This window comes from Colossoma macropomum, unplaced genomic scaffold (genome assembly GCF_904425465.1).
Source record: "Colossoma macropomum unplaced genomic scaffold, Colossoma_macropomum, whole genome shotgun sequence".
In the NCBI taxonomy this organism is placed as follows: Eukaryota; Metazoa; Chordata; class Actinopteri; order Characiformes; family Serrasalmidae; genus Colossoma; species Colossoma macropomum.
The window spans coordinates 8,928,547-8,944,851 of record NW_023494805.1 but is presented as its reverse complement, the minus strand read 5'-3'; the positions used below and the strand labels follow the sequence as shown (position 1 = coordinate 8,944,851).

At 36.2% G+C, this 16,305-nt stretch overlaps 1 protein-coding gene across 1 annotated transcript; it reads right to left on the bottom strand.

Annotated features, from left to right (window-relative positions):
* Positions 1-40: 40 nt before the first annotated feature.
* On the bottom strand, positions 41-15,602 carry LOC118826104 (galactose-specific lectin nattectin-like). The gene is made up of 10 exons (XM_036596993.1): positions 15,568-15,602; positions 15,326-15,405; positions 15,095-15,118; positions 14,982-15,008; positions 14,739-14,872; positions 14,144-14,278; positions 13,874-13,994; positions 12,068-12,134; positions 6,081-6,138; positions 41-145 (listed from the first exon to the last, which is right to left on the bottom strand). The coding sequence occupies exons 2-10, from the start codon at positions 15,384-15,386 to the stop codon at positions 41-43; spliced, it is 732 nt and encodes a 243-aa protein (XP_036452886.1). The 5' UTR covers positions 15,387-15,405; positions 15,568-15,602.
* Between the last annotated feature and the right edge of the window lie 703 nt (positions 15,603-16,305).

Below are 16,305 nucleotides of genomic sequence, written 5' to 3'. Positions count from 1 at the left end.
AATATATACAACCGCGTCGCCACGTTAATAAACCGGCACCCTACCACTGCTCTATGTAGGCGGTGTCACGCTCTATGTAGGCGGTGTCACGCTCTATGTAGGCGGTGCCAAGGGTTACAAGGGAACGCCGAAAACGGGTGGAACACTTTCCCAACAGAAAGGAATAACCATAGGAGAATGAAAAGAGGAAGGGGCAAACTCGTCCCTTCTCTAGTTTTAGTTATTTATCTCTTAAAAAAGGAAGAAAGACACGACTCGAGAAAAGGGGGATAGGCTCGAGAAGCGACAAAGAGAAAAGAAGCTCGAGGAAAATCCTCTTAGAGCTTCTTACCGAGATTACCGGCCGGTCTGTTTGCCAGAATTCTGAAACAAAGACTCAGCAAGGTGTGTCTTCTTCCCAGCCCTTATAAAGCCCCCTGAGCAGGTGTGGCTCATTTGGGTCGTTGACTCCCGCTGGTGGCCGGCGGTGGCCTAGCCCGGGAGCCAACCCTTACATCATCATTGTTGATTATATGACAGCATGCAGAGATTCACTGCAGAATATAATGTGAATGGTTTATATATTGCACATTTGGAGTCGGTTAATCCTAAATTTAATTGACTAAATCTGGTATTTCTTTCAGTTGTTGGACTCTAAGAAAAATAAAACCCTTACCAAAAGCTGATGAAGCCATGAAGAGAACAAAAAGCAAAGACATTTCAGTCAAACGAACCATATTGGCTCTTCTTCGGGAGCTAAAAAGAAAATAAAAAAAGTTAAATTGTTCCAGTGGAAAACAAAGTTTTTGTAAATGATTTCAGACCTGCTGGTCATTCTTTGTGTAGGTCTAGATGTGGAAACTCTTGTGATTTGGTGATTAGATGTACTACTGTGGAGAAAGTGCTGTAGTTTTATACTCTTCAGAAAGTGGTTGACACCCTGCACACTCTAGGTCCAACCTACCTCTTCTTATTGGAGGCGACATTGATTGAAATGTCATCTTTCTGCCAGTGATGGAAAGCAGATTGTTCTGAAAAATAAAAATGTTTTGAGATTGTATAAAGAAATGACTTCCTGAACACTGCATGGAGCTGATCAGGTGTTTGGTTGGAGTTACTGCCAAAAAAAAATAAAAAATTAATTAATTAAAAAATGGAAATGTAAAATATTAAATGCACTTCTTTATTTAATTAGAATGTACTTGTTACACAGTATTTATTAATGTGGCGTATAAGAACATATGATCACATTTGAGGAGGTGTTTATGCAAATTCTGATACCTTTCTTACAACTGTACATGAACTGCCTTCAGACTGTTTCTTAAAGATAACCGTGTGGTGTGATGCATTTATTTGTGCTATAAAGAAGAGCATTACACACAAAAAACCCCTAAGTGACCATGTTCATTTCCAAAGTCGTCACCTTTATTTCTCTAGCACATTTAAAAGACAACAAGTGTCGGCCAAAGTGCTGCACATTAATATCCACTGCTAACTATTCAACCTTACACAATACATTTAACAAGTTTACATGCATGCAAAGCAAATCAGTTAAAAACAATAAAACAAAATACAACAAAATACAACAAATTAGAGGAAGGTAGAAGAGCTTCACTGGCAAAACAGAACCAACCGAGACAGAACAGATACTGAGTGCATAATCATTAAAAAAGACTCAAATGCCTGTGAAAATAGATGGGTTTTTAGATTTGTCTTAAAAACCTCTATTGTAAGGGGTTCCTTTAAGAAAAGTGGAAGACTGTTCCAGAGTCTTGGGGCAGCTACAGAAAAGGCCTGGTCGCCTTTGAACCTCATCTGAGAGCATGGAATAGCTAAGAGCGACTGGTTAGAAGATCACAGGTCAGAGATATAGCTCGGAGCCAAGCCATGCAATGCTTTAAAAACAGAAAAAAACATCTTTAAATTCAATTCCATATTTTACTGGTAACCAATGCAGTGACACAAGTACAGGGGTAATGCTCTTCCTTTTCTTGGTACCAGTCAAGAGCTTTGTGGCTGCTTTTTGGACCAGCCACAGATGTGACAAACTTGCCTGACAGATTCCCAAATACAGCGAGTCGCACTAGTCAATTCAAGAGGAAATAAAAGCATGAACAACTGTTTCCAGGTCCTTAAAAGACAGAATGCTTTTAATTTTTGCTATATTCCCAAGCTGTCTATCACAACAGTGTTTATTTGCTTCTTAAACCCACATAGCAAAATAACACTGATTAAACATAGAATTAACATCAGGAAAAATCTTATCTGAATCTGAATCAACACTGATTTCTGATATTGATTCAGCATTGAAACTGCTCGTTATGTTTGATATTGAAATGACATTGAATAAGCAACCAAGGCAGACACAAAATCAACTCTTTTTCAATCAAAAGCTAAATGCAGTAATATTGATTACTGGTTTAATTTTAAGGTGATTCAACATTGATTCAGGCATAAAACGACTTATTATAAGAATACACCCTCCCCTACAAAATAAAAATCAAAACACAGTTTAGCTCAATTACTTTATTTTACTTGCATCTAAAATCAAACAATGAAATATTATTTAATTTCATAATATTAAACCACTCAGTGGGAGAAGGTTTTAGCATCTATATAACAAGTAACAATTTTCATGAATTGTAAATCACATTTTTTACAGGCACTTCTGCACATTCTAAAGCACAATTACTGTTTATTTCCTTAATTTACCATACTGCAAAAAAACTACATTATATGTGTGTGTGTCTAAATGTGGAGACAAATGTCATATTTAACCTTCTACTGCATGCATTATCATAGTAATATAAAAACTTCACTTTCTTGCATAAAATGGTCCGTGACTATTAAATTATATCAATTATAAAATTATATATAATGACTATTACTTAAAAAACATTTTTTAAAAGTGTGTGCATGGGTCATTTTGGAGTATGTTGCCTTGAGGCAACATTGTGAGACAATGGGAAGAAATGGCATAGAGCAGTGTTCCCTGAAGTGGTAAAACCTGGCTTGTGACTGGCTAAATCCATTACACTGTCACACAATGTTGCCTATAAGCAACAAACATATTTCTGCAAATTCTCATAACAAAAAAATGATAATGAATGTTTAAAAAGAGGGATAAATGTGCCCACTAAGAGATAGTATGACCAAGTACATACTTTTTATTGACTTACTCAAACTCTTTCCTTAATTGTTAACTCTACTATTGTCTTTAAATATGTATAATGTTATTGTAAAGTGAGGAAAATGATTTTGTTGCCCTGAGGCAACATCATGCAATAGAGGGTTAATACCTGTAAAGGATTTATTCTCATTGTAACAGGTTTTGCAATTTTTAATATTATTTTTGCTAGAACCTTATGTGAGGGTGTGAGGTAACCAGGATTTATTTGAAGTCTACAGACCAGGGTAAGAAAGAGAAATGCTTGCACCAAGGATGCATCAGAAAAGGGAATTTATTGGCTAAATATCAAACTACTTTTGGACTACATTCAATGATAAACAATAGAAAATAAAACCAGAAAACAAACAAAACAAAGTGATAGTAATGAAAGACAAAATAGCTCGAGTAAGTTAGAGTGATTCACGGCTAAATGGTATGAGGCAGTGTGATTTGGGAAGTAACTACCTCTCTTTAGCAGAATCGAAAGTTATGGATATATCCTCCTGGGCCAGACAAGAACTATCCACCTTCCTTCTCTGAGGGTGGTTTAAACCTAAAGTGTGTAGACGAACAGGCAAGTTACAAAACAAACAAAGGTTTCAGATCTGAAAATGTAGCGTTCTAATACTTCTGACCTGTCTTTCTGACCAAGGCCGGCACAAACTTAGAAACTTAGCTATCCTTTTCTTGCGACGCAGGAATCTGAACTCAATTTTGCGGTGCACTCTGGTTTTGCTCAGCTGGAGGCCCTACCCTTTGGAGGTGGAGCCAGAGGGCTGATAGGTTCTCCTCACCTAAGGTTACTAGCTACTCATTGTTTCCAACTCTGATTGGTTGTGCATAATTTTAGGAATGCCTTCCCCAGAATCACTGCCTCCTTTGTTTCAGCTAGTTTAAACAAAGAAAAAGAAACATTTCTTTATCATCAAATTGGTTTAACTTTCAAGATCAAGATTTCCGCTTCTGGTATTTCTAGTTTAGTTAAAAAGAGTTCTAACAAATGCTTGCAGTTTGGAGTGGACGTATACCTTAGAAATGTACTTTCTGTTACTTAAAGATAAGGTTGTCCACAGGACTTTGGAGGGCCATGTGGCCAATATTCCAGGGAGGCATTGTCCTGTTGCCCTCTAGGTCAAGGGAGAGGGATGCTGGTTCTTGATTCAGCTGTAAATCTGACTGAGTCTGGGGTTGGGGGATGTTAAGCTGACAGATTTTCACCTCAATTCCAGACTTGCTGGAGTCAAAAGGCCCTTAACTTTGGGTTGTTGATACGTTAGAAACACTAACCTAGAGGTAAAGTTCCAGCCAGTGTTCGCTACATCATATTCATGCTTAGAGCATCAACAATGTGTCATTTGACGAAGGATGTCCAAACTTCTTGATTAGACTGTGCATGGTGCCATTTTCCAGTCACTGGCCAAGATAAGTTTTGTAAATGTGCAAAGGTGTATTATCAGTCTGTCTTAGCTCATATTTATTATGGCCATGTTGATCGACAAACTATAATTCATTATAGATTTAATGTCTGTTTTTCAACCTAAATGTTAATTTCTTCAATCAACATTCAACATTGATTTAATGTTGTTTTTTCATTTTCAACCAAATGCAACAAAACTAACCAACATTCACAGTTGAATCAATGTTACTTTGCTATCTGGGGACTTAAGAGCAGAATCAAAAACAACACCAAGATTTTTTACAAGGCTATGTATATAAGATGATAAACAGCCCAAATCATTAGCTGCAGCTCTGGCCGATTTACAATAATAATAACCTCTGTTTTGTCTTGGTTTAGATTAAGAAAGTTCTAAGACATCAAGCAGTTTATATCTCTTAGACAATCAAAAAAGGAGCAGAGAGTCATTTTCACCAGTTTAAAATAGAGCCTTGAGGTACCCCACAAGTAATCAGTGCTGAGGAGGAGGAAAGGTGACTGATCTTGACTGAAAAGGTTTTATTTTCCAGATAAGAGGCAAACCACTTCAGCGCAGCACCCTGGATGCCAGCCCCACAATTCAGGCAATCCAACAAAATGGTGTGATCAATAGTGTCAAAGGCTGTGCTATTGTCTTAGAGAATTAAAATAGCACACTTTCCAGAATCAGTGGCTAAAAGTAAATTATTAAGTACCTTAATAAGAGCAGACTCAGAAAAAACGGTGTGGGAAGCACATCCAGGGAGCAAGTGATAGGCCGCATATGCATAATTAAATCAGTTAAATAAGACACTGACACAGGCTCAAAGTCATTAAGGAAAACATATTGTGTAAGTAAATAAGAGGGGTTAAGGGCTGAAGATGAGATATGTGCTCTTATATTGTCCATTTTGTGGATAAAAAAACCTCAAAATCTTCACAAATTTTAGCAATTCAAGGGTTGATGTAACGGTATGATGCAGTACCTTGTTTATTGAATTAGGAAAAGTTTGGAATGTTTGGCGATTATGTTGGCAAAGTATTTTGACCTAGCAGCTTTCACCATGCACTGATAGTTAGTTAGACATTTGGTTAGTTAGAAAATTTGGTAAGAGAACTGTAAAGCTCAAGTGATTTATGTTTACGTATTGCATACAAGTTACATAGGAGCTCGCCCGAAGCCAGACTGAGTTGTTTTGCTTGTCATTTTTCAGAAATGTTACTGAACTCTTCAGAAATGTTATCTCATGTTCCAGAAGACGTTCGGTCAGCTTGGTACAAGTATTCCACAACATTTGATCATCATTTTTAAAATTAGCTTTGAATAATTTGCTTTGTTACTTTTCCAAACTCATAAAGAATAAACCTATGCAAAACCAGCCAGCTTTGGCCATTGTGTTCCTTTATTCAGCTGGAGCCTCAAAATTTTATAAAAGGCTGTTATCAGTTCTTGCAAATATTCTTGTGATAATGCTAGCTGGTCTGGCATATCACCAACAGCCATGGACAGTTACTTACCTGTTTCCTGGAGAGAGTGACGGCGTGGGTCATTCGGTCCTGTTGTAGGTCTGCGCGCCTGAGAGGGACACAGGGACAGGGGGTGCACAGGTCGACCTGGAAAAAGAAAAACAAAAACTGTTTTGATGATTCTATTGTTTGATCCAAAGCTACATTGAATATGTGCCATGAATGAAATATGTAGAAATGTATACTTGAACTAAATGTTGAATATGCTTGTATTGTTAACTGGAATGTGACTATTTTGCCCTAAGAATACCTGAATGTAATTTTGGTTTAGTCCACTGGGAGGGGCTATAGGTATTTAAGTAGAGGCCAAGGGAAGCTAGGAAGGAAAGGCCCTGTCCGTGTATTGAACTGTCTAACTGCTGCAAGTAAGACGGCTAGGACTAAGTCTCGCTGCCGACATGCACCCTGAGGTAGAGAGGGGAAACAAGTGAGAATAGTCTACAACAAAAGTGCCTGTCATGTATTTGAGTTTTTTTTTTTAGTTGTGTGCAAGTACCACTGGTGAAGGATCTTTTATTGTATCGCTTGTATTTTTGATGATGTATGTGCATTAAAGAAATGGGGAAAGAGAACCAATTAACCAGCCTTCTGCCCAAACTTCTTCTAAATAAGCCAACAAGGTAACCTCCAGGCCACTTTGAGTCCACCCCAGCACAATTCTGTTAAATAAGCCTGGAATGTCAAAAGATAACTAAAAGAAAGGATGTTGATAGTTTTATGATGCAGTCCAGTTCAAGCATGTGTGCACAGGGGCCCAAACCACTAGGGGATCCCTGTGGGAAATTATTTAAACAGTGGTTTTGACTTGCATTGGGAACTTTACTTGCAGAGCAGTAAAAAAAAATATTTCAACCCTAATCTTAATGCTTTCAGCAACATTCTCAAACATCCGCTTCATTTTTTCCTCTAATCTCAGTAATGGTTCCACTATCTTCCAATCCTATGGTGTAGCCACCAGGGGGATTTTCAAGATTGTCCTAGTATTCCTGTGAATGTGTTTGGAATTTGAAGCTCCAGATAATCAAAATACGTGTCTGAGAGATCTGTAAATTAGACTGCTTTGGAGTCAGTCAGAGCTGAAACAACAGAAGAACCTCGATTGCAGTCCACAGTTACAGGTAAATGAAAAGACTTCAAGACCAACCCCTTTGTGGGAATACTCACCACATTAGTGGATGGAGTAACCTGATTTTCTGTTATTCAAAGAGTTTTGGTTAAGAGCCACCCTGCTGCCTACAGGAAGAGTCTTTTATTGTCTCATTGTGTAAGTGATTGAAGGTGATACATCCCACACTGGGTCAGGACCTGGTTGCTGACAGGGCTGTAAACAGAGAATCAGTGAGTGTCCTAATCCCAGTTTTATGGCTTTCAACAGACTAAAATATGATTAGAACAAATATGAGCTGTACATTATAAATACAGGAGTGCAGAAAAAATAGCTGTACAAAACAGTAATTAGCTGTATTTAGAAACAGTAAAGTATTGTAATTGTATAATACAGTGTGACTACCAGGCCCAGATCATTAAATTATAAATCTCTCAGCACAGATGTTTGATGGGCCTTTACCTGTCTTTTTTCAGGCTATTTTTATGATGTCATTGCAGGTTACATGAGGGCTGCAGTCTCAGTTTTGATGTTTGGGCAGCTGCTGATTCTTACTGAGCTGGAGCTGTGAGTGTTAGCTTCATGGTTGGAGTTAAAACCAAGGTGATAATTAGAGCCGTCAGTAAAATCACAGCATATAGCATTTAGAATTTTTTGGCTTAGTTAGCCCAAAAAGTCATCTTTTTGGCCATTTTTGTGCTGTTGGTGTGGTTTCTGATTTACTTAAAACTTACACCTGCTTAGGAGGAAGTGTAGATATTTAGTAACTACTAATCACAGTGTTAAAACTAGTTTGTGTGCTGCAACTCGTTTTGATTTAGTAATGCATAAACCTGAACTTAGTAAACACGTTACAACTAGCCTACGTTTGAACCTATGCACAGCTGGTTGGAGACCACGGTTCTATTAGGTATAATATCTTAATGTACAGTTAAATTATATATCATGTATTTGTTATTGTTTAGACGGAAGGTCAATGTGTTGATCTTCCCTGGTTGCATAAAGACAGTAGCATATTGATAAAGAATACATTTTCAAATGTGCTGTGTCTCGCTATGGCATGATATGAGTTTACAGCCTATTGCTAACAGCAGTACAGTCATCCTGCATATTCCAATATGCTACTGCTGTAAAACAAAACAAAAAATTAATGCAATATTATTATTATATTTTTAACAGTACAGTCACCCTCTGTTTTAGCGTTTAATGGCAATACAAAATGATTAGCGTGTGGGTGAGTAACGGCTTCTTTGCCAACACTGAAGTTTCTACTAAAGCATGAGTAGATACAAATCAATGTGATGAAACAGTTATATATCAGCATTACTGAGCTCTTTTGATGGACATTCAAAATGTTATCAAACCAAATGTCTGTTGGCTTGAGCAATCGCTCAGATAAACAAGGAAACCAAAAGTATCTGTTCCCACAGTAGAACAAATGAAATAGAACACAAAACAATGAAGCATTTAAAACTTATATCTTACAAGGTTGTTCTTGTATTATGATCTGTTTTAACCCAATGCATTAATTGAGAATATATATATATATATATATATATATATATATATATATACACAACACCAAGCCACATTCTGCACGTGTTACAAAGCATGACTGTGTAATCGGAGACTGTGGGTGATAGACTTGCCTGCCTGTCTTCTATTGAAAATGTATGGCATGTTAATACATTCAAAAATATGGCAATGAAGGCCCCATTTACTTGCACAAATGAAGAGTTATATTACAGAACAATTGCAAAAAATCAGTTTTCAAAACAGATCAATTGGTGTTTTCAGCCCCTAAATGATAACTAAGTGTTGTTACAAGAAAAGGTGATGTAACATGGTAATAAAAATGCTCCTGTCCCAACTTTCTTGGAATGCTTTGAAGGCATCCAATTTGAAATGAGTTCATGAAAGTTAATATACTTACGCAATACTGTTTTCATATATTGAGCTAGGATAAGCTCATAAGAGTAACTTTTATTCTGTAATAACTATTGCCCTAAATTCAGTCCTAAAAGAATTTATCATGGTAACAAAACTTTAATTCTGTAATTGTTAATGTATGAAATTCAGTCCTAATAGGCGTTTTCATGATGACAGAACAGATAAGATTGCGGAGTTAGCATGTTTCTGTAAAAATCTCGATATCATAGAATGTAGATGTCTAATCTATCTGGAATTAGAATAAGAGTTAGAATAATAGTATGAATCTTAGTGTGAATCAAAGAGTTAGAATAAGATTAATCTTATTCAGAGTTAGGATGTTTCCGTAAACTCTTATTATCTGGATTAAGAGTATGAACTTAAAACTTTTATTCTGTAATAGTCACTGTCCTAAATTTGGTTATCAGGTGACAAAGCAGATCATATTTAACAGTTTCTGGATGTTCTGGATGTTTACATAATACACCATCGTCTTTTAGGAGTCACTCATGCAGAAATCTAGATAAATCGAAGGATTCACAAACTCTAACTCACAAATATATTTTATAAAAATAGGTCAGCAAAAAAAACATGATTGGTTGATTGCGCAATCAGTTCCTAATTATGTCCGTTGTTAACATGACACAGCTCCTAAAATGCTAACCAATGGAAGAGCTTTCTTGGCTTTATCTACCAAAATACCACAACAAAAATTTAAATCTTAAAAATGTAACCCTTTTGTTTATTAACAATGAAATAATGTAATTATTAAAATGGCAATGCATTTGTATGTTTGCATTTAGTTTTTTTCCTACTCTTATATGCAATGTCGAGCCCAAAATGAAAATTCAACTACGATACTGCAAGTTTAATTTACCATTTGGTATACAAATATCCCATTTCATTTACAGAAAGATTTAGATGCATTTAAATTTGCCCTTGCATTTTGCTCTTTGACATTGCAATTAATGCATTATTGGAGAGTGAAAATGCATATGGGTTTCATTTAATTTACATTTTTGACCATGGTTATAATTATTACACAATCAAATTAAGGATAAATATGCTGTTCTGGAAATACATTTTAATTATACAAAGCTACTTATAAAGCATCTAAATCTCTGTGCAAATGAAACGTTGATACTTGTATATCAAATGGCAAATTTAAATCACTGCAATGAATTAGAATTTTCATTTTGAGCTCAACATAGCATATATAAGTGGGAAATTTAAATGCAAACATTCAAATTCATAGCCACTTTACATATTTTGTACATAAAATGTTTTAATTTTGAGTACTGATGTGCTTCCATAGATGTGTAATGAAGAAATTACTGCTTCATCGTAAGTTCTACCAAGGAGACTCCAATGCTATGTCACTCATTACTTTGTCCAGTCACTAGTCTCCACCTTTCATTAAAATGACTCCAATTACATGCCCTTTTTGCTGCTGTCAGGTGCCAATATTTTGACGTTCCCCTCCTTTCTGCCCACCACCACCAGTTTGGTTCCTGTCCTGTTGTCCAGGGAGTAGGCTTTGCCCCCTTTTTTCTTAAATGGCAGGATCTGTGAGGGTCCAGATGCTCCAAGGCCTGGGCCGGCGGTGGCGCCTATGCCAAACGAATACAATTCCCTAATAAGTGTTATCTTTCAAACTGTAAAAATCCAATCAAGGACAGAAGTTTTGTCTTCCTTCATTCTTGCCTCTTGAGTTATTCTGGTTGAACTAAATAAAAAAACAAATTTTCAAAGACTGATAAACCAACTGATGAGCCAGTTATTTATCTCAGTGTTATTGAACTCTTTTCTCTTTTGAGGGATGATGGAACTGAACAGTCTCCTGAGTAGTGGATGTGTTCACCAGTGATAAGCTTAGTATTGATTTTGTACTGGACTCGTGCAGGTGTTTTGTGGAAAGTTACCTCATCAACTGAAATCACAGCTACCCAATTTATTGTCAAATAAGAATTTGTTACTGGGTTTTGGTGAATTGTTTGCTACATAGAGCCAAAATAAGGTTGTAACTTAATTTAAATAAGTGAATCTTTTATGAAACATATTGAAACAATCATAGCACTAAAAAGCTGCAACCCAGAGAGGAAAAGTGTGAATTAAATAAAAATTACAACAGTAGTTTTTCCAGTCTCATTTATTGAAATGTATTCTAATTGGATATGGAATATATTACTTTTTTATGTATTGTAAGGGAATCACTGATTATATTTAGGGCAGTATATTGAGTATTCAGCAATCACTCCTTTTTAAAGTATTTTGCCCAGCCCTGCTCTCTGGGGATACCACACTCCTGGGTTAAGAAGGTACTGCTGCTGCTGTTATTGTTGTTGTGGCTGATGTTATTGGCTTAGATGTGACCAAGGAGGGTGGATTTACAGAGTGTGAAAGTGCACACCCTCCATGGACATCATGTCCTCCTGCATTATCTCTCCCTGGGTTTTGTTTTTGAGTTAGTGCTGGGCCTGGCTGTCTGTTCAAGTGCCTGTTCAAAATAAAAGAGCATTCGCCTATTTCGCATCTTCTTCTACAACAATATGTATGTGTGTATAAACAAATATGTTGATGTCTATTCATATAAATTGTTTTGTTGTCCTGTATATTATTTATTGTCTTGTGTATGTATTGTTGTGTATGTTTATTGTCTAGTGTATTTATTGTATATTCTGCACTTGTTTCACTGTGTCTTGTATCTGTTGTGTGTTACAGCACGGGGCCTGAAGAACAACATTTAATTACAATGCATACAAGTTATAATAAGGAATGACAATAAAGACCTTTTCACTTGAACCAAAAACCTAACTGACAAACTCAACATTTTTTTTAATCATTTTTATTTGCATGATCAAATTAACAGAAAAGGGACAGAATGTAAAATAAAAGTGTCTGCCATTTTAAGAAAGTGTTAATTTCTTGGCTTTCAAGGATTTACATCAGCGTCTTGACGCAGACAAAAGGATATGGACTTCCACATGGAATATCATTCCAGTCCTTCTGAGCTGTAGACAAGGAAACAAGATTTAGCATGAACTCCTAAGACCAGGAAGGCTAGTATAGTGTGATGTATACTACAGAGTACTTTGCAAAAGTCTGAGATGAACCTTCAATTATTTAATTTTGGTAACACTTTCTATGAATGTCACCTTTAGAAGCATCTATAAACACATTTATAACATGTTATTCATAAGGCATTATAAACATGGTTATAAATATAAAAAAGAATTACACTGAATTACACTTTATAGCCATGTTCATTATACATTATGAATTGTTAATATAATGCATTATAAATTAATAACATGTTATAATGCCAAATGTCAGTGCCAAAGAAGTCAGTTCCAGCTTGGAGAGCATACAGTAAAGACAAATACCAAGCTAACGGTGGTGTACATTACCTTTCCCACATTGGGTAAAACACTGATGGCAGCAGTATTTTAAACTCTGACATTTGAAGCCTGTAATGTGCTTTATTGTGTATGTTTTAGTGTTTCAGTAAATCCTAAATAAATGTGTTTATAGATGCTTACAAAGGTGACATTCATAGAAAGTGTTACCTTAATTTCTGGTCAAAATGGCCATTAAGTACAAGTTGTTTTTTTCAGCATGAAGAAAAAAAAAAGCATAAATTCAACAGCAAATTACACAGAAGCCTTAACAATATCAATATTTTCAGTATTTCGTATTTAAAATTCAGTCTTAGAAGTTGGTTGCACTTTCTGCTTTATATGATCCAAGTAATCCAAAATACATTCAGTGATGTTGAGGTCTGGACTCTGGGGTGGTCAGGTTTTGGTTACATAACCTGATTTATCTTTTATCAAATCACCTAAGAAGTATCTCTTTAAGCCACTTTAACTGTAAATGACTTTGTGTTGGAGGTGTTACTGCAATTATATGTTGTTTCCTGCTTTTTTTCCTCACACTATATTCATAATAACATTTGCACAGTGCTGTATGTAAATTTATACGACAGTTAGTTCCGGCCACGCAAGCTGATTGGTTGAGAAGCGTTCTACGTGTCCTGATATTTCACCATAACATCACAGGTTTTTCACAAACACTGTATCACTCTGCTGAGACGCCGTTGCTAAGCAACGAGTTTGACAGCTGTAGGAGACGCTCAAGCCATTTGAACGCTTTTGCTTCTTACTTTGCCACAAACAGAAAATGGACACTTTTAAGATCACATTTGACCGACAGCTGATTTGGTCAGACTCTGAAGATGAGACTACACTAAATTCCCAAACTGCCATCACCACTGAGCAGCTTTTCAGCTGAAACAACCTGGAATCAGCCAGAAATGAACCGAATACCATTCGCCAAACGTGTAGTCTCGTCTTCAGAGTCTGACCAAATCGGACTGAGCCATAAAACTGACCCAATAAAAAACAAAAAAGCTGCTCAGTGGTGATGACAGTTTGTGAATTTAGTGTAAGGAGCTGGAGAACGAACTGCCGGCTGTGCAGCGAGTGAGCGGAGCTCGTTACTCTGACGTAGCAACAAGCTGCTTGTTAAGGAACTATAATATTTCTTACTTTATTTATTTAACTGTTGTATAAAAGCCATAGAACACTCAAGGTTGTGTGTTATCTCGTATAACATCACGGCTGTGATGATCTACTCTGACCAAATCACAGCTGTGATGTTTTTTTGCAATAACACACTCCCTCGTGTGTTCTATTGCTTAAATATACTGTTTAAACAGGAAAAAAATGAATTAAGAACAGTAGTTACTTACGACCAGACGCGCTACTCCAGTTGATGTGCCCACAGCACTCTCCATTGTGATGATTGGGTTCATTTGGATTCCACTTGCTGTACTTGAATTTTGTCCCATCAGACCAGAACCAGCTATTTGTCTTAAAGCACACTGGTGTTAGTTAAAAATGGTTCATAAAAACTGTAATGTTATCATATCTACATTCAGTTATGGTACCGTCAAAGTAAACATGGATTCCTTGAAGTTACTTTTCTCTTTTTACATGTTTCATCACATCCTGTTTTATACCTTCTGACAGTCAGAGAGACCAGTCCATGTAGGGTTCTCCTTAGGGTCGTAAGCACGGATTAGAGCCTTCACCATTTTATTTTCATTTTCATTGTGTATTGAGACCAGGTGAGCATTAAGACTTAAACAGTGATCCTGGAAAGACAAAAAGTAAAAGCCTGCCGTCATCGCTGGATTCTGATATAAAGCAATACTGATACATTGTTTCCTCCAAATAGCATAAAAAGGATGTAGTTTTTATCTCGATGCTAAAAACTGTTTGTGCTACAACACTTGCAACTTTTATAATACTAGTGCTAAGTGCACTAACATTTAATGTACAGCCCTGCATATGATCAGTATTATACAAATGGTGCAAATACTTTTGATTGGTGCAAACTGAATACGTGATGACAGAAAATGTGCATGTCTAACTGCTTTGAAACCTCTGTGAACACAAGAGTTTAAAGAAAATTAAAATGTCTTTGAGATTATCGCTCATTTCACTATCCTTAGGCATGTCTTCCTCCACAGGTTTGTTTTTGTTCCCTTCAACAGGTAGTCTATGTGACATGTTACTGCCATTTTCAAATCCCTCATTTAGATCAGACTTCACCTCAGCAGAGGTCCAGTCCATAGATTTGGAAAAGTAGCTGAAGCAGCGTTCATTAAATTTCACCCAGCCATCCGGACAGCTTGGCCCACATGCATACTTTTCAACTGCATTTGTTTTGGGATTTTTGATTTGTCCTGTTCAGGGTAATTAAAATGAAAAAAATTTAAGAAATTTAGAGACTGACCAAAAAAAGTTGCTGACTAAAAAAGAAATATCTTTCAACCACTAAAGTGAGTTCGTTACCTTTAATGAATGCATCCAAGTCAGCATCTAGAAAGTCAGACACAAAATAAAGTTACTCCATTAATGTCTTTTCTACTGAAGAATATCATGAAGAGCTGAACTGTCATCATTACCTGATAGAGGCTTTATTTCTTGAGCTGCAACAAGAGAAAATAAAAAAAGAGAAATTATCATCATTGTTGATTATATGACAGCATGCAGAGATTCACTAAAGAGAATCACTGCAGAATATAATGTGAATCGTTTATATATTGCACATTTGGATTCAGTAAATACTAATTTTAATTGACTACATCTGGTATTTCTTTCAGCTGTTGGAGTCTAAGAAAAAATGAAACCCTTACCAAAAGCTGATGAAGCCATGAAGAGAACGAAAAGCAAAGACATTTCAGTCAAACAAACCATACTGGCTCTCCTTCAGGAGCTAAAAATAAAAATAAAGTTAAATGAATCCACTGGAAAACAAAAAAGTCTTCGTAAATGATTTCAGACTTGCTGGTCGTCCTTTATGTAGGTCTAGATGTGGAAACTCTTGTGATTTGGTGATTAGATGTACTACTGTGGAGAAAGTGCTGTAGTTTTATACTCTTCAGAAAGTGGTTGACACCCTCCACACTCCAGGTCCAACCCACATCGTCCTGTTGGAGGCGACATTGATTGAAATGTCATCTTTCTGCCAGTGATGGGAAGCAGATTGTTCTGAAAAATAAAAATGTTATGAGATTGTGTAAAGAAATGACTTCCTGAACACTGCATGGAGCTGATCAGAAGGTGTTTGGTTGAAATTACTGCCAATAAAGTTGGGTCCCTTTTTTGTTTCTTTCAATGACCGTGTTAAAAAAATAATGGAAATGTGAAATATTAAATATAATTTTTATTTAATTAGAATGTACTTCTTACACAGTATTTATTAATGTGAGGAAGTATTCATGCAGAAATCCTGATACTTTTCTTTTCTAACAACTGTACAAGATGAACTGCCTTCAGAATATTTCTTAAATATAACTGCATGTTGTGCTATAATGGCTTTACAGTATTTTGTCTCTGAAAGAAGAGAATTACACACACAACCCCACCCTAAATGACCATGTCCACCTCAGACCTGAAAAGCTCAAGTGATTTATGTTTAACTATTGCATACATGTTAAAGCTTGTCAAATCTTAAAATGTTCAGAACAGTGTCTCAGGTTCCAGAGGAGGTTGGGTCAGTTTGGTACAAGTATTTCATGGCATTTGATAATGATTTTCAAATTATTTTTGAATAATTTGCTTTGTTACCTCTCCAAACTCATAAAGAATTAAACCTATGCAAAACCAGCCAGCT

What these genes read in the sequence shown, in the direction of transcription:
- LOC118826104 (XM_036596993.1), bottom strand. Translation starts at nt 15,386, where the DNA reads ATGGTTTGTTTGACTGAAATGTCTTTGCTTTTCGTTCTCTTCATGGCT. An exon ending in GTCTGCGTCAAGACGCTGAT is followed by an intron (nt 6,139 to 12,067) that starts GTAAATCCTTGA and finishes TGTCCCTCTCAG; the next exon opens with GCGCGCAGACCTACAACAGG. An exon ending in TCACTCTCTCCAGGAAACAG is followed by an intron (nt 146 to 6,080) that starts GTAAGTAACTGT and finishes CTGTTGGGAAAG; the next exon opens with TGTTCCACCCGTTTTCGGCG.